This window comes from Rhincodon typus, chromosome 5 (genome assembly GCF_021869965.1).
Source record: "Rhincodon typus isolate 14 chromosome 5, sRhiTyp1.1, whole genome shotgun sequence".
Lineage (NCBI taxonomy): Eukaryota > Metazoa > Chordata > Chondrichthyes > Orectolobiformes > Rhincodontidae > Rhincodon > Rhincodon typus.
Genome location: NC_063336.1, coordinates 59,202,616 through 59,228,841, shown reverse-complemented (window position 1 = coordinate 59,228,841; position 26,226 = coordinate 59,202,616). Strand labels below are relative to the sequence as shown.

The following is a 26,226-nucleotide window of genomic DNA, read 5'->3' as shown; positions in this document are numbered from 1 at the left end:
CAACTTTCTTCTGGAATTTATCTCCTTTGGTCGAGTTTGGACCAAGACAGGATTGAGCTCTTGAGCTGAGTGATCCTGGCTTTTTGTGGACAGGACAAAACTGGGAAATTAACTGCTTGGTTGGAAAGATGTCAGCATTATAGCGAAACTGGAGTAGTAGGGCGAAGGATATGGCTCGTTATGATCCAAGAATTATCATAATCACAGACAGCATGTTGTAATGGTCTGTAGTCTTTTCACTAATCAGTGCACCCAGCCATTTCTTGATGTGGAATGAACCAAATTAGCTGAAAATTGGCATCTGTAATGCAGGGAACCTCAGGAGGAGGGCAAAGTCAATCAGGAGTGATTGTTAACATTTAGGGAATAGGGATATTTGTAAAACCTAATCCTTCTGGTAGTTGATTAATTGTCCATCACCATTCTCAACTGAATTTTGCAGGACCACAGAGCTCTGATCTATCTGTTGGTGTGGAATTGGCTCACGCTGTCTATAGCAAGCAGTGGAAAGAAAGAAAGACTTTTTATTTCCACCAGACATCCCAATGTACTTTATAGCCATTGAGTAAGTTGGAAGTGTAATCTCTTTTGTAATTTAGGAAATTCAACAGGCAATCTACACACAATGAAGTCATACAAACAACAATGTGATAAAGATGAGATAATTTGTTGTCATGATTTTGACTGAGGGATAAAGTCACCCTGGGCCAGGACACTGAAATAACTTTCCCCTCTCTACTTCAAAATAATTCCATGAGATCTATTAAATCCAAACAGTTCTGGGATTGAGTTTATTTTCAACGTGTAATGATTAACAAGCAACGTATTACTGTAGCATGCAAGTCTTTGTCTGTATTGTATTTTTGATTTGAAGTGAGTTTTGTCATATGGTTCAGGTCAAAAGGGAGGTCATGGGTTCATGGTTTAATAACTGCTTTCATGATGCCAGTCTAACATAAACTGTAAAATCACTTTGAAATAAAAGAACTTTAGGTCTGCCACACAGTTTATGTCCTAGATTAATTTAGCTTTGTAACTTAAAGTACCTTAAAAAGAAATTGTCATTTTCTTTTAAAGAACATTGGAAGTCGAGATAAACTTTGGAAGTAAGTTGTAATGCAGTAAATTGATAAGGTTTGATTCTTACTAATGTGACTCTATTTCTACGGCAAAAACAGGAAGTAATATTTTTAATTAATTTGTTCCAGGTTCCATAGACATGGTGATGTCATGTTATGGTTAAATATATAGTTCTTCTAACTAACATGAATGTTAGGCTGTGGAATTCTCCAGAACAGTTAGATGTAAGAAGACAATAATAACTTGTGTTGCCTCATTATCTTAGTTTACCAAGTTTATAGCATTCCACTAAAAGGGGAAAGTTGCAATGAAAAGAATATTCTCACAAATAACTTACATCTTAGGGAAACAAATCAGGATCTAATGGGAAGTGATAGCTGTAAGATGACCATCACCTTTTTATTATTTTTGTTAATAAACCTGTTCAGAGATGTTATTACACTGCTCTGGAGCAGGTGGGATTTGAAACAGACCTGCTAGTCCAGAGGTAGGGACACTGCCACTGTACCACAAGAACCCAGCACCGATTTTGCCCATCACTTACGTGTGCGTTCCTCTTGCATGCCCCAAATTTAACAACTGTTGGGACAACACAAAGTTGACAATCACCTTTAAAAATCCAATTAGAAATTGGTCACATACCACCGAGCCAATCCAAGACTGATCATGTGCTGTTTATGTATTAGCAAGCCAAAAACAGCTCAAGTGTTATCAATCATCCAAAGGACAGTGGCTAACATGAGTTAGAAAGCATCGACTCTGAGTATTTGGTACACATAAAAGAGAAGACAGAGAAGGAGAACTTCAGTCAACAGAACAGATTAAAACAAGAGACATGTCCTGTCAGCCAGAAGTCATAAACTAGTTATCCAAGTAAACCAGTTGATCTGTTCCTTAATGAGTATCTTTTTTGTAATTATTATACTACAGTTAACATTCAAGTACAATGACTCTTCTTCGGAATTGATGGAGGAGAGAGCCACGGTGCTGCAAAAGAAATGATCCTTCCAAAATGCTGACAATGGAAAGAAGGGAAAATATGTTCAGTGGTAGTATCCTTCTGAAGGTAGGGTTATCTGTTTGACATTACAGTATATCCTTTCCAGAAAAATGATGCAATTTTCCAGGCAGCAGATGGGAACTATCCTGAACAATACGTACAGATTTGAAAGAAGACTAGTGAGCGAAGACTTGCCTACCAGTACATATATTCAGCAAGCAGTTTGAGATCGCATACAACTAAATTCTGTCTACCAACATGATTTAAAGTAACTGCTTGACCATGTCAAGTCCTCAAAAAAAGCCTTGATGCTCTTTCATTGCACTTCAATTATATGCATACCACTTTTAAGATGCATTCTACTTGACAGCCTTGCTGAATTTTCTTCTTCCAAGGGCATCACACTTTAAGTCTTTGTATGATGCACTATCATTTGCTGGCACTCAAGCTGTGTATGTTTGTCATTGTTGAAGTACTGCTTCAACTTGTAGCATTTTGAGGCTTCATTTTTGCTGGTAGCACAAAATGACATACAAGAGATAATTTTCAGATATTGAGCTTCTAGCTGGGAGCCATGCTGCTGAAAATGGGCCTGTTAGAAATCTAGAAAAATGTGGTGCACAATTTTCTAATCATTATTATAAATGTTTGGGAAATTGTGCAAAGCAATTGCCCAGATTGCTGATGTGCACTGTTGAGGTGAAACGTTTGAATGAGGAATGAAAGATCAATTCAAAAATCACAGTACTAACCTGCAGAAAAGCCCATCTAATGAAGAATATATAGCAAAGTTACAACCTCTCTGTCATGTCTAATTGGTCTGACAAGTTCAATGGATCTACATTGTTTAAAGGAAAGTCATATGCAGCACACTGCACGAACAAGCTGATCTTTCTTGTCCATTTCTATACATTTCACAATTAACCTTATGTCTTTTGAGAGTAAGAAACATTTGCAGGAGGAAATTTACTGCAATGGAATGTAGGAAAGCAAAAAAAATGTAAAAATGTTAAAAAAAATAAAAGCATGCAATAATGAGAATAACAATCTTGGGCCAACAAAGTAAGGCAAAGTTAATGGTCTAAGGTCACCATTTGTGGGCACCTCAAGGCATTAAAAGAAAACTTACTAGCTAAACTAACTTAAGAAAATAACGAGTCTACTCCATACGTTAACAATTTGAGTGTTTAATGAATTTCTTCCATCTGTCAGTGAGAACTTTGAGAAAATGTATTGAGGCTGACCTACCCTTATTTGAAGAATAAAATTGGGATCTTGAACATTTAACTAAGTAGGTATAATTGAATTCACTTTGCTGGTCTCATCCTAAGAAACAGGACATTCGTGATGCTGTGCCCTGTCAGGACCACACTGAAGTATCAGCTGAGATAAGGCAATTTGATTAAAAACAGAAATTGCTGGAACAGCTTAGCAGGTCTGGCAGCATGTGTGTCCAGTGACCCATCCACAGAACTGATGGTAGCTAGGAAAATGTTGGTTTTTATGCATAAGATAGAGTGGGAGAGGGGGTAAGGAGTAAATGATAGGTGGAGATAGAGCCAAAAAGACAGATGGGCAGTTGGATAGACAATGGAGTGGATAATAATCATTCCGGGAGGATGAATAGCTTTAATGGAGACTGTTAGTGATTAACAATGGGTTGTGAGCAATAGCAGGCTATGTGATAACAAGGCTATGTGGGGTTTGGTATAAGAACATGGGAGAAGCTCAAGCCCTAAATTCTCGAATAGTTGGTAATCAAACTGACATACTATGAGGCTTGGTCTCACCAACTTCCAATCTTCAACGAACTGGCTGATCTCTGATGGAAACCCAGAAAATCAAACATGAGATAAAAGCTTATATCGTAGAAGTGTTTGTAAAATCGAGGAATGATGCATGCCAGAAACAACACAACAAAACTCTGGAGAAGAAACGGAAAACTGACAATGTGAGGGTGAAAATTCAAACATAGTTTTTGTCAAAAAGGGAGAAAAATAAGAAGTGGAACAAAAATCATTGCAGCAATCAATTTGTAGTCACAGGGAATTCTCAAGAAAGAGGTGAAACAATTACCTTTCTTATCTGTATGAGGCTAAATGTACAAATTGACATAATGCAGGAACAGGAAACTTAAACAGATCAATTATTTGGACAGGGAAAATTTTGACAAACATGATTTGGGAAACCAATATAAGAAGCGAATGAAAGCAAAGCAAATTTAACAAAAATTGTACAGTATATGTACTTTTCTCTGATAAGTTTATTTCAAGGTTGTTGCAAAAAAAAGGTGAAAAAGAAACAAACCTACAATAGACCTTTAGGACATTACCATTGCTTGCATTTTCAAAGCCTGTAAATCTATCACAAAAGAATCATTAAACTACAGAACTGAATAATAGTCCTGAACAAACTTTCTTGAACTTCTAATTTATATTTTACAGCAACAAAAGCTGTAATTGTGGTTTCTTTACATCATTTTTATTCTGTATATTATCATTTTTATTTAGTGGAACTGCTTCTGCCTTCTCACTAAAGCCAGAATCTTTTTCTGTTCCTGCAGTTTCCCTGTGAGTTTACAAATAGAGACCTACTGCCTCTTACCTTACTCTGTGATATATCATACCCGGCAGCCAGGACTACCAGAGATAACAAGGTGTAGAGCTGGATGAACACAGCAGGCCAAGCAGCATTAGAGGAGCAGGAAAGCTGACGTTTCGGGCCTAGACCCTTCTTCAGAAAAAAAGCCAGGACTACCATTTCCCTTAGTGTATAAATCCTGTGGTCTTCCAAATATAACCAAATGACTATTGGAACGTTGTTTTGAATTTTCCATTATTAGTATCCTTCATATTCTCAAAGGTTTGTTCTTACTTCAGTGATTGAAACAACCTGTCAAAAATTATTTCTCCCTAGCAAATTGTACAAATATTTCCTTTAGTTTTTTCTTTAACTCTGAAATTTAAATGTATTGCAGGGACAAGCTTGTCAATTAAATAATTAAGCTTTTATAATTTGAAGAGTTTTCTGGAAGACTGGAATAAACACTCATTGCTTTCCCCCACAACATACTCTGCGGATAAGGGTCCTTGACCACCCTTCCTGTGGAGCCACTCTATTTTTTCCAGGTGGAGTAAATATGTCTTTACTCCATGAATCCTCAGTGAATTTAGGCACTAGGCACTAGATTCTTTGTTAAATCAAAATTCCAAGTGGATTCAACATGCTTTCTGAATGATTAGCTTTCCTTTCAATTCATAAAGTTTAGTTTTTCTTTCTTCTGGGGCAAAGTGCCTCTTTTCCCTTTCTCTTTGAAACACTCTGTCTTTTACCTGGTCCCTTACTTCTCTTTCTAACTTCTCTCTCTGAAGTTCAAATTCCTGCTTTCAGATTTACATTTTTTTTCTCCTTTTCAAGTTCATGCTTTTTAGTTTTGCTTTCCTATTTCAAGTTGCTTCATCTGCAACTGAATTCGAGCTGAATCAAGCTACAACGTAGCTGTGTCAAGCTTTTTTCTAAGTGCTATGATGCAACTTAAATTATTTACGTTTTAATTCCCTATTTTTAACACTAAATTCAACTATTTCTGCAAATTAATCTAACATTGTATGAGCTAACAAAGCAAAAATCAATATTATCAATCTTATACTCAAGTCACCAGAAGTAACAGGAGGTAAATATGAACTGAGAAGTAAAATTTAAATGAACACATCATAAACACCTCTTTGAATCAAGAAGTTAAGATAGATTTTACGAATTCTCTTAGCAACACATCCAGATGTCACTGTCATTCACAAAAAGCCCTGTTTACCTTATCAGGGATTTCAACTCCTCTCTTTCAGAATATACACTCTAATATTATTTCAACAGTTGATCTAACTCTGGCTGCTCCAATTGTTGCTCAACTGTCAGCTGCTCAATCTCTTCTGAGTCAGAATCCCACTGGATTTACAAAGCTTCACACCAGTATCTAATCACCAACATGTTCCAAATCCTCCGGTGGACAAATGCTGTTAATGAGCCTTTCTTTGATTGGAATGCTGGATTCATAGAGAACCCAGCATCACTTTCGATTCACAGAGCTGCCAACTGCTCAAGAGTTTTTCTGAGCCTCTGGTCGCTCAGGAGCTTGAGGTCAATGACAGCACTTCAGCTGTATGCAGCCAACTCTTTTCTTTGTCTGCTCCCTACTTACTTTCACCTGGGCTCCCTTTCTCGGTGCTGTGGACATGTTTTTGTACAGCACACCCAAATGTGATACTTTTGCACCAAAACATTGGCCTCTAACCATATTTTCAATACAATTAAGATGCAATAAGCTATTTTTTATGTTTATATGAGTTCATTCCCATGGCACACTCTTATGCTTGTGCTAGAGGTCTGGGCAGACTGTATTATAGTCCTCAGTCACCATCCAGGTCCTCTGCCAGCTGTGCATTGTGACCATTTCCCTCTGTGACCTGCAGATGCTATAACACCATAAGTCAAAGTGGCAGGTAGCAATTTTACATTCCCACACAATTTGGACCTTCTGTCTGCTTCCTTGAGCACATCCTGTTGATACATGTCTTTTATCTTCTTTCTTGAGTGTTGCAGTGAGAGACTTTTCATTGGTTTACATACAGAATACGGATTGTGAAAGAACTCATGCACATGACCTCAACCTCTTCTGGATAGGGATTGGTTAGATGGCTTATAGATTGATTAGCGTTGTCTTTTGTTAGTTTAGCTGCACAAATACTTTCTTCTGTGATTACCTCTCTGGTTTAGTCTGATTTCAACCAGGTTGGATAGGATTGATGTTATTTTTCAACATATGTAATGATCAGCAAGTGAGGTAATAATAAATAATTCTGTTCCATTATGGTCAATGTAAGACATTTGAGTCACAGCATGTGAGCCTCTGTGATTGTATTTTTGCTGTTAAATGCCTTTTGCCATATGGTTCAGGTTAAAAAAAAGATCATGGGTTTATGGCTTTTTAAACTACTTTTATGGCTCCAGGCTGGCAAACTGTAAAACCACTTTGAAATGAAATAGCTTTAGGTCAAGACACACAGTTCTATGCTGGATTAACTTTGTGACTTAAAATATTTTGAAGGGAGATTGTAAGTTTTTTTCAATTTATGTAGCAGGCCTCTGGAATTAAACCTTCTTTCACTACATATCATAAAGTTGGATTCGTGGTAATGTGACCCCTATTTCTCCAAAGAACAAAAAGATGGCATTGTCCTTTTCAAGTTACTTTTTAGTTAACTTCATACATGAATGAGCAGTTAAATGAAATCACACACTGAAAAACAATTATATTAATTAAGTTTTAATTATCGGTTCTTGAATTCACCAGAACTTTTAGATGTATCAATTAGACATTTAGGATTATATTAATCATTCAGATGTTACACTACATATCAACTAGGCAGATACAAATTATTTTGCAGTACCTCATTATTTTAATGGAGAGCTATGAAATTAGTAAGCTAATAGGCAAAAGCCGCCATGAAAAGGATGTTCCCACAGTGACTGATATTTTGGGAACCAGTCAGGAGATAACAACAAGTGATATCAGTAAGTTATCCATTACGTTTCAGAAACCTATCATAAATTGGAAACATATCACCTAGCCCATCTGAGACTGATAATGTACTGTTTATGCATTAGCAAGCCAATCAGAGATCAAGAATGCCTTTGTCAGAAATCACACAACACCAGATTATAATCTGACAGGTTTATTTGAAAACACAAGCTTTTGGAGCCTCGCTCTTTCTTCAGGTGTTAGTGAGAGAGGTGGTATTAGACACAGAATTTATAAGTAAAAGATCAAAGGGTCAGACCGCTGATGAGGATGTATTAAACAAACCTAAAATGCCATTAAATCTTTAATCAGTTAGAAGATTTTAATTGATTAATATGTAGAGGTAAATCCCCGAATTTCTTTCAAGTCATGGCTCTGAGAGAACTAAAGATCTTATAAGTAAAGAACAGTGATGTTTTAGGTCACACAATGCATGTTAGGTGTGAGGTCTTATTTAGAATCTGTTTGTGTTTTAGTTTGGCTTGACAGATATGCTCAATCCATCAGAGAATACGTGAACGCCAGATTCATCACCTGCACTCGCAAGGTAGTGCAAAACGTCACCCAGGCACAACGCAACGCCATCCATGCTCTCAAGACCAATCACAACATTGTTAGCAAACCAGCAGACAAAGGAGGAGCCATTGTCATTCAGAATAGAACAGGCTACTGCAAGGAAGTGAACTGACAACTAAACAACCAGGAACACTACAGACTACTACCTTCCGATCCGACCAAAGAACACACCCATTAACTGAACAGATGGTTAAAACTTTTGTTCCAGTCCTTCAGAGTACCCTACGCACTCTCATCCCACTTACTTCCCACGTACGGGACTTCTACTGCCTTCTGAAGATACACAAAGCCAACACACTTGGACATCCCATTGTATCAGGCAATGGGACCCTGTGTGAGAACCTCCCTGGCTATGTCGAAGGCATCTTGAAACCCATTGTACAGGGAACCCCCAGTTTCTGTTGCAACACTAGAGATTTCTTACAGAAACTCAACCTCCACGGACCAGTCGAACCAGGAACATTCCTCGTCACAATGGATGTTTCGGCACTCTACACCAGCATTCCCCAAGACGATGGTATTGCCGCAACAACCTCGCCACTCAATACCACCAACTGCCAATTTCCAGATGCCATCCTATAATTCACCCACTTCATCTTCAATCACTCATCCTCAACCAGTTCTTCATCCAGACATACCGAACAGCCATGGGGACCAGATTTATTCCCCAATATGCCAACATTTTCATGCACAGGTTCGACAAGACTTCTTTGCTGCACAGAACTCTGACCCAACGCTATACACCAGATACATTGACGCCATTTTCTTCCTTGGGGCTCGTGGCGAGGATTCACTGAAACAACTACATAGCGATATCAACAAGTTTCATCTCACCATTAGACTTACGATGGATTACTCTTTAGAATCATTCTCATTCTTGGACACACATGCATCTCCATCAGGGATGGACACCTCAAAACCTCACTCTACTGCATGCCCACGGATAACCTCATAATGCTGCACTTCTCTAGCTTCCACCCAAAACAATGTTAAAGCAGCCATCCCCTACGGATAAGCCCTATGCATGCAAAGAATCTGTTTGGATGAGGAGGAACACGACGGACACCTGAAGGTGTTGAAAGATGCCCTCATAGGAACAGGATATGATGCTCAACTCATTGATCGCCAGTTCCGACGTGCCACAGTGAAAAACCATAATGACCTCCTCAGAAGACAGACAATGGATATGTCCAAAAGGGTGCCCTTCATTGTCCAGGACTTCCCCGGAGCAGAGAAATTATGCCATGTTCTTCGCAGCTTCAACACATTATCGATGACGATGAGCACCTCACCAAGATCTTCCCCACACCTCCACCTTCAAACAACCGCCAAACTTTAAACAGACTACTGTTCACAGCAAACTACCCAGCCTTCAGGACAACATCGATCACAACACTATACAACCCTGCCATGGCAACCTCTGCAAGACATGTCAGATCTTCGACATGGACACTACCATCACATGTGGTAACACCACCCACCACATGCACAGCAGATACCCATGTGACTTGGCCAACATTGTGTATCTCATATGCTACAGGTAAGGATGCCCTGAGGCATGTTATTTTGGCGAAATCATGCAAACACTACAACAACGGATGAATGGACACCACACAAAGAGGAATGTTCCCTCTCAGTGGGGGAACACGTCAGTGGTCAAGTACATTCAGCCTCGGATCCTCGGGTAAACATCCTCCAAGGTGGACTTCTGGATACACAACAACTGATAGCCTAGTTTGGTACCCATGAGGACGGCCTCAACTGGGATCTTGGGTTCATGTCACACTGCAGGTGACCCCACCACACGATACACTCTCACACACACACACACACACAGACATACACACACACACACACACACACACACGCTCATCACTCACTCTCTACCTCACGCACACTCACATATAAATCTATGGGATTAATTTGTATTTGCAGATACATTCTATTTTGTTCAAAAAGCACACAATTTATAGACTGTCAATCAATGCAACGTTTTATAAATTCCTACCTTAGAAATAAAACCAGTCTGACTCCAAACCAAAACACAAACAGATTCTAAACAAGCCCTCTTACCTAACATGCATTGTCTGAATAAAATGTCACTTCTTTACACTGATAAAACCTTTAGTTCTCTCAGGGCCATGACTTGAAAGAAATTCAAGTATTTATATATACATTTTAATCAATTAAAACCTTCTAACTGTTTGAAGATTTAACAGCATCTTAGGTTGTTTAATACATCCTCGCCAGTGGTGTGACCCCTTGATCTTTTACTTATAAATTCTGTGTCTGAAACTACCTCTCTCACTAACACGCAAAGAAGGAGCTAGACTCCATAAGCTTGTGTTTTCAAATAAACCTGTTGGACTATAACCTGGTGTTGTGTAAGTTCTGACCTTGTCCACCCCAGTCCAACATCGACACCTCCACATCAAGAATGCTGTTGACCATGGACAGGGGATAACAGCTACCAAGGATGAATAAGTAGCAACTTTTAACTACATGTGATGTAAAAAGAAGAAAATATAGGAGAATTTCACACAATAGAACAGAACAAAGCAAGAGACATGTGCTCAGTCAGCCAAAAGTTGCAAGTTGGTGTCCCAATGTTGACCTTCATTCAGTATTATGCTTTTGTACTTTTGTGATAACCATAATAAATCCCGTGAAACATGTGAAAACATATACATATCCTGAAAGGTCTTGTAGCTAGTCAGGGCTGAAACACGTTAAATTTGGATCTGTCATTTTAGTCTATACTTGTAAGACCTGAGTCAGTTACAAATAAAGTTGAATTAAACACTCCAGTTCTTCCACTTACTGTTATTGATAGTTCTGTTAATTTCAAAGCATTCTATTCAATTTCATAGTCTCACCACAATTAACAAGGATTGATTTAATTAACAAGCATCACAGCCATCTCGTTTCCACATAACAAACACTGAACTCAAAGTCAGCATGAATTTACAAAGGGGAAATCGTACTTGACAAATCTACTTGAACATTTTGTGAATGTAACTAGTAAACTACTTAAGGGGAAGCTAGAAGATGTGGTTTACTTCGATTTTCAGAAGGCTTTCGATAAGGACCTAGTCAAGAGATTAACATCCAAAATGAAAGTGCATGAGATTGGAGGTCATGTACTGAAATGGATAGAGGACTGATTGGCAGACAGGAAACAAACAGCTGGAATACATTGGGTCTTTTGCAAATTGCAGGCAGTAACTAGTGGGGTACCGTAAGAATCAGTGCTTGGGCCCCAGCTATCATAATAAATCTTAATGATTTAGTGATGAAACTATGTGGTATATCTCAAAGTTAGCAGATGACACAAAGCTGGGTCGGACAGTATGCTGTTAGGGAGTTGCAAAGAAGCTTCAGTGTAATTTGGACAAGTTAAGTAATGGCAAATGCATGTTAGATACAGAAAAATCTGAGGTTATCCATTTTGGTAATGAAAACAGTTAGGCAGATTATTATCTGAATGGGAATTGACTGGGTAAAGGGGAGGTGCAGCAATTTTGGTGTTCTTGCACACCAGTCACTGAAAGTAAGCATGCAGGTGTGGCAGGTGGTGAAGAAGGCAAATGCTATATTGGCATTAGGTCATTTTTAGAATACTGAGTACAATTCTGGTCACTCTTCTTGGGAATGATGTTGTTAACCTTGAGAGGATGCACAAAAGATTTACAACGATGTCGCCAGAACTGGAGGGCTTGAGCCATAAGGAGAGGCTGAATAGGTTAGGACATTTTTTTCCCTGGAGCTTCGGAGGTTGGGGGATAATGTTACAGAGGTTTATAAAATCATGAGGGGCAAGGATAGGGTGAATAGCCAAAGTCTTTTTCCTAAGATGGGGGAGTCCAAAACTAGAAAGCATAGGTTTAAGGTGAGAGGGGAAAGATTTGAAAGGACCTGACGGGTAACTTTTTCACATAGAGGGTAGTGTGCGCATGGGGAATGAGCTGCCAGAGGAAGTGGTGGAGGCGGCTACAATTACAATGTTTAAAAGGCATCTGGGTGGGCATATGAATAGGGAGGGTTTAGAGGGAGATGGGCCAAATGCTGGCAATTGGGACTAGATCAGATTGGGATATCTGATCAGTGTGGATGAGTTGGACTGAAAGGTCTGTTTCCATGCTGTATGATTCTATAAGTACAAGAGCAAGGATGCATTGTTGCAATTATACAGGGCATTGGTAAGTCCACACCTGGACTACTATGCGCAGTTTTGGTCTCCTTATCTGAGGTATATGTTCTGGCTATTGCAGGCATGTAAAGAAGGTGTAGCAGACTGATTCGTGGGTTGGAGGGTCTGACGTATAGGGAGAGACTGGATTATTTAGAACTATATTCACAGGAAGTCAGAAGAATGAACAGGGAGTCTCATTGAAACCTATAAAATTCTAACATAATTAAACAGGGTAGATGCAGGAAGGATGTTCATGAAGACCAAAGAGTCCAGAACCAGGGATTATAGCCTAAGGATAAGGGATAGATCTCTTAGGACAGAGATGAGGATAAATTTCTTCCCCCAGAGAGTGCCAAGCCTGTGGAATTTTCTCAAAGAAACCTTTGAGGCCAAAACATTGAAAACTTTCCAAAGAAAAATGCAATTATAATTCAAAGGTCTAAAAGGATTGAAGAATATGGGGAGCTTGTGGGAACAGGGTACTGACTTGGATAATCAGCCGTCATCACACTGAATGGCAGAGTTGGCTTAAAGGGCTGGATGACACTCTCCTGCTCCTTTATTCCATGTTTCTATCCATTAAATCTTTCCATTTAGCAAACCTTAATTATTCACTTAATAAAATATTAGTTTCAGAATTCCTCCTTTTAGATACTTATTGCCTAAACCATAAGGAAACTACTACAAATGAGAAGTGCTACAACCGTACAAGGAAAAAGGGAGAACATTTCTCCCCTATCCTTGGATTTTCCACTTTCACGAAATTCTCAACTCACTATTCTGTTTACAATGAATTCAGTTCACACTGAATTCAGTTCACACTGTGATCTGTGTTTTTGTATAGATAAACATTAGTACTCCCAAATTAACAAGATTTAACAATTAGAATTGTTTCAAAGATTTGTAAATTTAATATTTCTTGGTGGACTCAAGTTTTGAGGCATTGTGGAAACACAGATTTATTTTAAGTTTTGCGGAAATACCTGGAGTTGGTTGTTTAAAAGAAGTTATGGAAGATCTCTGTGGACACTGAATATTTTAATATAAGTTTCCTAAATATTACATGATTGGTGATAACTTTGTTTGTTGTAGGCCCCTGCTGGGTGCGTTTGATCAGTGATTGGATGTATGGTATTTGGAATCTGGAAGGGAAAGCATGTGAAGAAGGACTGCCCAGGTAATCACTCGTATTTTCTAAAAAGAGCTGTCTTGCTGAGTTCAGAATGAAATCGAATTATTATTCTGAAAAAAAATTCTCAATATTGCATTTCTTGAGCAAGCTATGCCGAGGCTCCAATGCATCACTACTGACCTGATCATATGTGCCTAAACTTCAGAACAATAGAATTAGGAACTTCTTATTTTCTTTCTTTTTGCCTCCAAGAATAACCAATTGGACAAGATGTTTTATTCAGAATGCCAATCACTGCAGAGAAATGTGTGTTTTTTTTTCATTCTTTTCCTGGTGTGTGTGATTCAGAGGGATAAAAACGTATACTTCTTTGTGACCAAATGTGTATATTAGTCGTATATTCCATCTTCATTGAATACGTTTTAGTTTGATAATAAATCAATAATCATGTTTATTAAGAAATCTCGTTGACAGATCTTTTTACTTAAAATCTAATAGAGACAAGGTATTCAATTAATCATCTTGGTAATTGGGAAATCTATTTTTCTTTTATATTGTGACCCATGGATTAATGGGGCTCAAGTGACTGTGCATTCTCCAGCCTTGGTGGTAACACAATCACAAGAACATGGGGCAAATGAGGCAAAGGAAAATTTGAATTATAACCGTTATGTAAGAAATTTGGGATGAAAGTTTTGTTTCAACATTGCCAGTCAAGTCTTTAAGCACATATCAATGAACTGCTCACAAACCAGTTGATGTTGGAGTAATTTAATTTCACAATATGTGCTCTTCCGGATGGGGAATAGTGACATTCTTTTCCATCCTTCCTACTTTTACAAGATAAAGTCCTTGTGTTCTTGCTTAAAACATTAATAAACATAGTGATCAATGGAAAATAAGATGACGTTCATCTTTAGCCTATTCAAAGTCTCTATAGTGACCTTTACTTCAGCACTGAAATGGATAACATCGACACAGTTGTTAGTACGCACTCAGAAATGCTTTATCTAGTTATATCCATCTCAGTGTTTTGACTACTTAATTTTAGGAATTTTGAAATTGCAATAAATATGTATGTATTATAAATCTCATTGTGATATCACAACTCAGTGTAAAAGTTTATTGTAAGGTGTATGCTATCAATTTAAAATAATGGTCCATAGCTTCAGAAAATATTACAGTAACAAACCAATGAAAGTAACTGATCCTTTGCATCAATATATCAAATTAAAATGGTGGAAAATTATATCATTATTTAATATGATTCAAATGATTAACCTGAGGACCAAATAAGACAAAGTGATTTGCGATCTTCTCTGTTTAATTTTCCAGTTCAATTATTTCTTTAAGTAGCATGAAAAATGAACATCCTCTTTTTGACAGCTTCACTGCCCTCTATATCTCTTGCCTCAGGCAATAATACAATTTTTAGGACTTCAAACATTCTACTCACCCTGATTACATATCGTTGTCTGAACTGGATGGTCCCAAAAAGGCCAAAAATGACTGTGATGATGTGTAAAAAATTGGCCAGGATTGGTGCCCATTGGTAGCCAAGGAAATCAAAGATCTGTCTCTCCAACACACATACCTGTTTCACAAAAACAAAATTTAAAAATAATCTTGAATATGATAACACTGCAGAAGAGTTTCAATGACAGACTTCACGCTATTTAGAAGCTATATTATATATTTCTGTTCTAATCATTTGTTTTTAATAGATGCCTCAAGAATAACCTAGGGGTGGCACAGTGGTTAGCATCAGGGACCCAGGTTCAAATCCACCCTTGGGCGACTGTCTATGTGGAGTTTGCACATTCTCCCCGTGTCAGTGTGGGTTTCCTCTGGGTGCTCTGGTTTCCTCCCACTGTCTAGAGATGTGAGAGGTTTGGTGGATTGGCCATGCTAAATTGCCCATGGTGTCAAGGGATGTGTCATGGGAAATGCTGGGTTACAGGGATAGAGTAGGGGGCATGAGTCTGGGTGGGATGCTCTTTGGAGGGTCTGTGTGGACTTATTGGGCCAAATGGCCTATTTCCACAGTGTAGGGATTCTATGGAAATATTTAGAGTGTAACAAAAATAAATATTTTGCTCATAAGTCTGTACATTCTTTTTGTTTAGATTGTGATTGGCTAACAGATAATGCTTTCCAGATAATGTTAAGTATTATTAAAAGGTTAATATATTATTAAAAGGTTACTCAACTCAAATCAATAATATTAATGACCTGGACAAAGGGATAGATTTTATAATAGCTGAATTTGCTGATGTTACAGAGTTAGGTGGGCAAGAAAGTTGTGAGGAGAGCGCAAAGAAACTTCAAAAAGATAGGTTAAGTGAGTGGGGGAGAAGAAACTGGCAGATGAATTACATAATAGGAAAATGCAAGTTTATCCACTTTGATAGGAATGAATAGGAAGCAATACATTAATTAAATGGAGAGAGACCAGAGAACACTGAAGTACAGAGGGATCTTGATGTCTCCATATCACAGAAGGTTAGCATGCAGTCACATCAAAACAAATGAACTGCCCTTTATTGCAAAAGAGATGGAGTATAAAAGTAAGGAAGCATTGCTCAACTGTACTACATTGGTGTGTACATACCAAAAATCCTGAATACAGTTTTGGACCCATTAAAAAGGGATGATTTTTAAAAAAAATATATATTCTTTTATTGGATGTGGTGGTGAGGCTTGCATCCCTAAGTGCCCTTGAAGAGTGGCTAGTTAACAGGTCAGTTAAGAGTTAGCCTCATTAGTTTGGATCTGAAGTTATATAGAAGTCAGAGCAGGTCAAGACTGCAGATTTCCTGCCCTAAAGGATATTAGTGAATAAAATGGGTTTTGTTGGTATCTTTATGATCACGATTGCTAACGGTAGCCTTTCAATTCAATACTTAGTGAACTGCATTTAAATTCGACCACGGTGGAATGCTGCCATGGTAGGGTGTGAAAACATGCATTGGGCGGCACAGTGGCTCAGTAGTCAGCACTGCTGCCTCACAGTGCCAGGGACCTGGGTTTGATTCCACCCTCGGGTGACTCTGTGTGGAGTTTGCATATTCGTCCCGTGTCTGCGCGGGTTTCCTCCGGGTGCTCCAGTTTCCTCCCACAGTCCAATGATGTGCAGGCTAGGTGGATTGGCCATGCTAAATTGCCCATAGTTTTCAGTGATGTGTAGCTTAGGTGGTTTATGGGGGATGGGTCTGGGTGGGATGCTCTGAGGGTCCGTGTGGGCTTGTTGGGCCGAAAGGCGTGTTTCCACACTGTAGGGATTCTATGATCAATGAACATTAGCCCATGCCTTAGGATTAGGCAAGGGACATTCCCACAATGCCACTAACTCCCCCTGGATTACACTGGAGGTATTTCAGAGAGGTTTACTAGGTTGATTCCTGGGATGTCTTATGATGAAATGTTGAAGATGATGAAAAATGAGAAATCATTTTATCGAAGCAACGAATAATTTGGCAGATTTACCAGGGTAGATGCTGAAAGAATGCTTTCCCTCATGAGGACAGTCAAGTATTAAGGGCAATTAATCTTCAGAATTCTCTATTCAAAATCTATCTCTATCATTGAACATTGAATATTCTCTATCATTGAGTATTGAAAAATTGAAGGTTGACCTTGACAGGTATTGGATATATATGAGTGTCAAAGGTGAAGAGATCCAGACAGGAAAGTGGAGTTGAGATCACAATTGGATCAGCTATGATCTTATTGAATGATGAAGCAGGGTCAAGGGGTTGAATGGTTCAGTAATGTTCCTATTTTTTATGCTCTTAAGTCATAGAATTGTTATGCATCTTTATTTTCTCATGTACAACTTAAAGAAAGTAAGTATAATTAAGGTAACCAAAGAACCACTTTCCAAAAAATTGGATGGGAACATGATCTTTGTAGTACAAACTTAGGAAATAAATTAGGTGCAACTGCACCAATGAAGATAACGATTGTCAGCGCTGAAGAATTCACAGTTTTTTTTTAACCAGGGAAGGCATTAAACCTTAACATAACAGCTGCAACATGGAATAAAATACATTTTCATATGTTATGCATTTTTATCATTACTGCACCAATATCCGGCAAGTTCAGACAAAGAACCATCCCTACAAGGATTACAGTGCGTCAAAGACCTCCTTCTCAGCGCAGTTGGAAATGAACAAAAAAAATGTAGCTTTACAATTGTCATCCCTATTTCATGAGAGTTCATGTTCCATAATGCTTACGAGAGACCATTAGGTTGGGAGAATATGTTTAATTTTATTGATTATCTCAGAAGAAAGCTTATTGGGTAGTGACCAATTTTATAACACATCTGAAATCAACACTTCTGTCCTTCAGAGAAAACCAGTTAAGAAAATTCTGCAACTAAATTGTTACTATTCAAAAAAAGAAAACGCATGAGGTAGACTTTACATTATGATCACATTAGTTCTGGGCTTGATTGACCTTAACAGATCAGACGCTGGACAAAAAACAAGAATTAGCATTCAGTTTCAGTTGGAATCTAATATGTACTAAGGACACAGAGGAATAACAAAGCGCTTGTTGAAGCTGTACATTAACTTAGTAACCATGACTAGGTTTTCATTTTATGCTATTAGTAAAAACATTTAAACTGTTTTTAGAAACATGAAAACAACACCGTGCTATTGTGTCATTAATTATCATCCACAAATGTAGTTTTGATGTCGTGACAGTCAGAGAGCTGAATTTTACTAGAAATCAGTTAAGTATCAATTTTGGCGAGTTTCATAAAGGGTCTCTCTCCGCGAGCCCAGGTGAGTTTTCTCACATTACTTTCTGAAACTCGCACAATTAGCTAAGCATCACACCTCTACAGCACCCTTTCATTCTGTCTTCCCTCTTGTTACAGCCACAGCCTTCTGTGATTCCCAGTGCCTGCAATGTATCAAAATGCAGTTGTACCCCAGGTCCAGCATTATCGGTCCAGAGCTGCCCTGTTCAGTTCCTTCATCTCATGAATTGCCCCAGGCGTGGGAAACAGAAGAAAATTGGCATCTCACTCTGTCAACAGGGTCCTGGTGGACTGGGTGGTACAGAGAAGGCCCAACCACTTTCCTCAGGACCTGCAAAGGACACCAAGGCACCAGACCCTGCTTGCCCAGTCCAAGGTTGCCACTAGGTAAGTAGTGTTGACAGTCCAGAGGAACATGCTTTGCGAGCAGATGTGCCAGGCACATCTCTCTGCTACCTCACACTTCTGCCACTGCATGCTCCTCCCCGCAAGGCTCATGGTCTATTACTCTCACTATTGCATGCAAAATTTTCCCTTATTTGCTCACTCTCACCCTCTCCCAATGCTATTAGTCCTGCAAGGATAATCCTGTACCTCCTACTCACTCATTCAGGACCCTCCAACACCTTTCCCCCACCTGAATTCAAAGCTATGCTAGGCATTTTCATTTCAGCCAATCTTCTCCTTCTTTTGTTCAGAGACACAACAGGCCACAATAGGGCAGAAACTGCAAAGATGGATGGTAGAGTGTCTGACGCATTCATCCTCTTACTACCTACAAGGAGAGGATCTTGCCCTAGCTGGTGAAATTCATGTGGTGTTGAGGAAACCTCCATGTCCCAATGACCAAGTAAGAATCATTGGCCATTGTTCTGCTGCTCTCCCAACACCACACTGTGAATGCACTCTTAACAGGTCCAAACATCTACCATTTTTGGGACGCAGTCTCTCTTTTATTCTCTGCAGGCGTCATTGGAATCTTGAGCACATTACAGTCATATCTCTGCAGCTGCTCAACGAAGAAATGCTCAATGTCACTGGGACTCTGAGGACTGCTGCAGATCATATGATTGCTCAGCCCAGCAAGGGAAAAAGTCAGTAATCAACAACTTTGTACAAATGCACAGACAGACACAGAAGCAGCAGACAAGTTTGTCAGAGGCAACAAGCAAATTGACTCAAAGTTCAGAGGACTCCATGAATGCTCTTATACTGAGCCCCCTCCGATATGCAAGCAACTGGCTGCCTCCATGGACAGGTTGGCATCCCCATTGGGGGCTGGGGTGCACATTATTCAAGGAGCATGGCCTGAGATGTTGGTGATGCTGTCCAAGATGAAAGGCAACAAGCAACAAACTGGAGCCACAAGTTAATCGCTCTGAAGTTCATGTGAAAAACTTTCCCCTGTCTAGTTTCTATCCAGGGTGGGAGAATGAGAACTGTGTGTAAGTGAAGTGAGATTAGGAAATAATTATATGCCAATGCATGTAAATTGATGCAAATAGGCCTCTTGCTGTTTACTAGTGAGATTCTTGTTTCACTGCTAAACATTTGGTTGGAGAATCGGATATTTTGCCATAGATGTCGATAAGCTCATTACTGATGATCTCACCCTATTTTCCTAATTTTTTCATCAATATCTATATCATTCAGGGGCTTTTCTTGCCCACGAAATCCAATCCCTACTAGCATTGCATTAGTTTTCCAATTGGGTTATTGGAGCTAAAAAAGAATGTGGTGTTGACATGAACAAGCCTCATTTGAATTGATTTAAATCAGATCCTGTTTGTTGTATTAAGATGGAAGGGTATGAAAGGATTAATACAGAGAAGTATCTTAAGCACTACCCACTATGATGGTGCAACATGGTCTTGTGGGGATAACATTTCAGGATCTTGGAGAAGTAATACATAACATCCAGGTCACTCTTATCATCTCTGTAACTAGTAGCTAACATGGAACACAAGACAAAAATACACAATTTTGTTCGCTACAAGAACTTTTTCAAGTTACACTAGTAAGTTGTTCGACCTATCATACTAGACCATACTAGACCACTAACTACTACACTTAAAGAGAAACCTAGCTATGGTGAGTTACATACTCAGTATAACTTCAGAAATAACACTACACTCAATCATTTCAGTTCAGGCAAGGTTCCAACCTTGGTTTACATTGTCCATATAACCGAAATTAATAGATGTAGCAGTCTTGTTTACCTCCAAATGATTTCTGAGATTTAATTCAAAGGCAATTCTTAATAACAGACCTCTTTCTAATCATTTAGAATGCTGCTTCCGATCCTTAGGTTTCCTCATTGGATCTTTGGCATTTCAACTGCATTTCCACTTCATCATGATACATATTTTGAGTTTAATACTAGCAGTATTATATTGATAATGGGAATGCTTATGGAAACTTGTAGTTCATGTTTAATGAGCCCTGACCCAAAAATAGTAGTCCTCCAGAGAAAATGCCACCGTGGATTCAGTCCCATTTCATTTTAAAGAATTATTTGCATACTTTCAGTGAAGATCATTGGTAGGCCACTTTTGAAATACAGTGTTCAACTTTGGTCTCCCTGCTATAGGAAGATGTTGTTAAACTTACAAGTGCTCAGAAAAGATTTGCAAGGACATTGCCAGGTTTGGAGGGTTTGAGCTACAAGGGGAGGCTGAATATGCTGGGGCTTTTTTCCCTGGAGTGTTTGATGTTGAGGGGTGACCTTATAGAGGTTTATAAAATCATGACGGACATGGATAGGGTAACTAGCCAAGGTCTTTGCCCAGGATAGAGGAGTCCAAAACTAGAGGGCTTAGATTTAAGGTGAGAGGGGAAAGATTTAAAAGGGCAACTTTTTCAGTGTGTGTATGGAACAAGCAGCCAGAGGAAGTGGTGGAAGCTGGTACAATTACAACATTTAAAAGGCACCTGGATGGGTACATGAATAGGAAGAGTTTAGAGGGATACGGGCCAAATGCTGGGAAAGGGACTAGATCAGTTTAGGATATCTGGTCGGGATGGATGAGTTGGACCAAAGGGTCTGTTTCCAGGCTGTATAATTCGATGACTGTATGATTCTATCTGGTAAGTACAGGATAATGTACTATATCTTTGACATTAATAGAAGGACCAGGATTGACATGGTGTTTGCAACAGAAATATTGGCAAGGCTATCAGCACTCATTGTTACTTAAGGAATAAATTGGACAGAAACTTCTTTCTCTTATCCATGTATATACAGTTAAACATAGAAATTGTTTCAAGCTGTAGTGCAACTCGACAAGTATTGCTGTGACAGTATGCCATTCTCAATTAAGACCATTCAAGGATAGATGATGAGTTATCACCCATATTTATTAAATGTGAATTTAAAGCTCTGCTAGTTGAATCACAAGTTTATGAAAAACTTTCTCACGTTATTGCTGTTGGAGTCAGCTCAGTGAGTTCCAATTGTTTTAATGAAGAAACCTTTACTAAGTTTGATGTTCTACTTCATATGGCATCATTTTATGTACAAATAATATTGTCCAAAATAATTTTACGTTGATTCTCCTGAAAACTGCTACTGTACATTGTTTGTGTTTCCTGAGTATGTTTTCCTCAAATATAAGCTGCTCAGCAATGAAAATGGTGACAGTGATAATTATACAATTCATTTATCTGAAATCTGTCACATTTTAATCACGTCATTTATTGATCTGGAGTTCTTGTCTTTCATCTATGCCAATTCTACATTTGGATTGTCAGACCATCTTCTTGCAGATTGGCTGTGATGACTTCTTTCTTTTTTAGTTGCTTTTCTACTTCCATTATTCTAGAATTCTATTACAGAATTCTATTCTGCGACCACTGCAACTACTAATTGTTTGTTAATAATTTTGGTAGTTGATACGTAAGTTACAGGTTAGTGATGCACTCACTCAACTGCTTTCTGAAGGTCCAGGATTTTGAAAGGGGGACTGGTATGAACAGTATGTTATAGAAACAATAATATCGAGTTTTTGATTTGTTTTCTCTGCATACTGAGAATGAAGATGACATTGGGAAAATTAAGGAATAGTTTGGGATAGCAATGAGAGATGAGTCACTAAACTGTAACAAATGTCTGCTGGATTCTTCAATACCATGAAGTCCACACCTAATTGTCAAAGGAGATTAAATAAGCATTGCCACATCAGGTAAAATACAATGCTGGAGGCAAATTCACACCACATCTTAAGGACTGCAAACTCTCAGGAAAGTAGCTCACTGCCACATTTTTAATGCAATTGGGCCTGACTGGTGACATCCTCATTCCATGAATGAATAAAACCATTTCAAAACCCGAATTAACATAAGAAGACTTGCTCAGGTGTGTACTGTTAAGATATCCAGTGTGCAATCTCTGCAGCAAAACCTCAATTAACGACTTTCCCCATTATTAAGGAAATCTCCACGGTTCCTATTTAAGGTCTCACATTGTTTGTCTTGGAGGCCTGAAAGAAGCAAGATATGTACAGGATGTAGAATGATGAAAGCATCATGCGTACTTTCAAGAAAGTGAGCATTCACCACAATGCATTTCTTGCTTTGATTCACACCAGCTCCACATTGGCTATCAGCACACACATGTAATATCCCTCCTCACTGACTGGAGTGTGGTGGGGAGTGATATATGCTGTTGATTTTATTCTGCAGCACTTAGAATACCACTATCCTCACAAACTCACCATATTTTCTTACATTGGTTTTCATTCCTCAGACAGAAGGTGATGAAATTCCCTTTCCTTATATCAAATATCTCTGTCACTTCCATGATACCAGTGTGGATTGAAAACTGTGACACCTTGCTAATGTCACCGGGTGCAGCTGGAAGGAACCAGTTACAAAGAATAAGAAGGTAATGCAGAGCTTCATTGGCACTGGATGGCTGAACTTACCCTATTTTGAGACTCCAGTCCTTTGGTTCGCTGCCAAGCTGGTTCGTTAGTTTGCAGACGTTTCATTACTCTGCTGGGTAACATCATCAGTGCACCATCCTTTGTGACTAGAGTTACAACTTCCTCACAACATCCTTGGTAAAGTGAAGCCTCCTGAGGCACTTCTCCCAGTTCAGCCCAATGTAAGACTGACACTCCTAGAAGACATCTACTAAGGAAAGACCCTTCTTTCCCTCTTGTTTCAAAAGTTCCCCTTTCTGACTCCTATTTTGTTTGTCCTGCTCATTGCACTACAATGACTGCTTACCTCACTATCAAAGGTTGAACCAGGAGGCCTGGGTTCAAGTTCCACCTGCCCAAGGGGTGCCCCGACATCTCTGAATAGGTTCAATATAAAATATCTATAACTTTTCTGTATTCAGCAAAAACCTTCAAACATAGTGCTTTCACTATCTTTGTCTGACCACAAGCAAGTAAAAGGCACCTTAATCAAAAATTGCTGAATGACCCTTTTAAATGGTCCCAAAACAGGCCTCCCATTGCTTTCTAATGCATAGTGTTTCTCAAGCAAGCAAATAAACAAATAAGTATTCTTTTCCCTGCGTGATCACTGACATTTATGAAATCATCATCTCACCTTTCAATCCCTTCAGCTGACAAAGGGAATTCATCGATTTGCTTCATTTCAGTGACCAGACACAATGCAGCCATGCACAAAGTGACCTATGATGACCTCTGCACTACGAAGATGAAGGTTTGTATGTCTAGAAATGTGGCTGCATTTCACATTCTGTATTCCTCCAATTTCAATGTTGAGTATTCCCTCACCCAATCATGCTTTCAATTATTTAATCCCTGAACTTGAAGTGCCTCCATAAACATTTCTGACTTTCCGTATCTTCTTTTAAAACTCTTCTTAAAACTCACCTATTGGACTCAAGCTTTTAATCACTCCATCTAATATATCCTACTTTGGAAAGGTGTAGATTTTTATCTGATTAAGTTTCTTTAAAGAAGCAGAACTTTTGTTTAAAAACCAAAAGAACTGCAGATGCTGTAAATCAGGAACAAAAACAGAAGTTGTTGGAAAAGCTCAGCAGGTCTGGCAGCATCTGTGACGAAAAAATCAGAGTTAACATTTCGGGTCTGGTGACCCTTCCTCAGAAGGTTCTGGACCTGAAACGTTAACTCAGATTTTTTCTTCTCAGAACTTTTGTTTACATTGCTATGTAAATGCAAGTTGCTTCCTAATTGGAAACTGATTGAAATATATTTAGCTGAGAGCATTGTGAATATCTGAATAATCATAAGTTGTGGGAAAACATCTGAATCTATTATTAGGAACGTACTAACAAGCTACTTATAAAATCAGACTATGATTGAGTAGAGTCACCACTGATTTATGAAAGCAAAATAATGTTTGATAGAATTATTAGGGCTTTTTGAGGTTGCACAAGCAGGGAAGGTAGGGAGGAGCCAACCGATGCAGTATATTTGAACTTTCAAGAAGCATTCACCAATGGGATACACAACAGATTATGACACAAAATTCCGGCTCATGGAATTGAGGATAATGGACATCAAAGGAAGTAGGGAATAAATGGGTCATTTTTATATTGGTAGGTTATAAATACCACAATGATTAGTGCCTTGGCTTCTGCTATTAACAATCTACATCAATGTTTTAGTTTAGGCAACTAAGATCATTGTATCCACCTTTGCTGATGATACAAAATTAGGGGCAAAAGTAAGCTTGTTGGTAGGAGGCAAAGAAACTGCAAATGAGTATGGACAAATGACTGGGCAAGAAGATGGCAAGTGCAATCTAAAATGGAGGAGTATGAAGTTATCCACTTTGGGAGGAAAATTCAAAAGCAGATTGTTTTTAACAAAGAAAGAAAATCAAGAAAAGTTGGCATTCTGAAAACTGGCGGCCCATGCACACAAATTGCAAAAATGTTCATATACATACTCATCAAACAACTAAAAAAGCAAATAACATATTGTATTTGAATCCCTTTTGTAATAAAAGGCAAACAGTAACAATGTCTTACTACAATGATATAGATCCTTGTTCAGTCTAGAGTATGGTGTATAGTTTTGTTCTCCTTACTCAATTAAAGATATATTTGCCTTATAGAGAGATTTCAGAAGACAAATTACTGGGAGGAGTGAATTGTACTATAAAATACATTGAATAGAAACTATAAAATATATTGAATAGATTAGACTTTTATCTAGAATTTAGAAGAATGAGGAGTGGTCTCATTGAAATATATAATTCAAGAGATTTAAGATGATAGGGCATGGAAGATTCTTGCCCCTGACTGAAAACTCTACAACTACAAAGGACAGTCTTGAATAAGAATCATATTCACTAAAAGGGTTGGAAATATTTGGAATCCTCAATGCTAAAGAGCTTCAATGCTCATTCATTGAATATATTCAAACAGGGATTCATAGATTTTGGGGCTATTGGATTTAAGGGATATCAGGCATGATGCAAGTTGGTGCAATTGGAGGTAGAAGTAAAGCCATAATTTAAACGAAAAGCAGTACAAACTTTAAATGATTAAACAACAACTCAAGCTCCTATTTCTTCTGGTTTTTGTCTCAGCAGGAAACTGGGCATAAAAACAAAATGGGTGAGAAGTTTCAGCACTTTGTTACTAACATGCAAGAAAATAGGGCTTGAACACCTAAGTGTATGTGTTTTGTCAATGATATGATAAGTCTTAATTCTATCAAACAAATTTCCTGCACGGAAAATTTAGTGAGTTTTTACCTCTTAGTTTTTTTAAAATTACAGTCATATAAAAGACAATTTTAGAAGAATCAAGACAAATTATGCAAGTTATTTTCATTTTGCACTGTTGTTTCATGTTTTGTATTTGGCTTAAGAGAAGTGTTTTAGATAATTGGATAACTTCAGAATTTTTAAAGTTGAGTTGTCTCAAATGAACAAACTAATATTGGAA

At 38.4% G+C, this 26,226-nt stretch overlaps 1 protein-coding gene across 2 annotated transcripts in view; it reads right to left on the bottom strand.

Moving 5' to 3' along the window:
- nkain2 (sodium/potassium transporting ATPase interacting 2) overlaps window positions 1-26,226 on the bottom strand; it is a 507,020-nt gene that overhangs the window by 299,101 nt on the left and 181,693 nt on the right. For both annotated transcript variants that reach the window (XM_048597243.1, XM_048597244.1), the window contains exon 2: window positions 15,012-15,149. In XM_048597243.1, coding sequence (XP_048453200.1) covers window positions 15,012-15,149 — 138 coding nt within the window. The remainder of the gene's footprint in view (window positions 1-15,011; window positions 15,150-26,226) is intronic.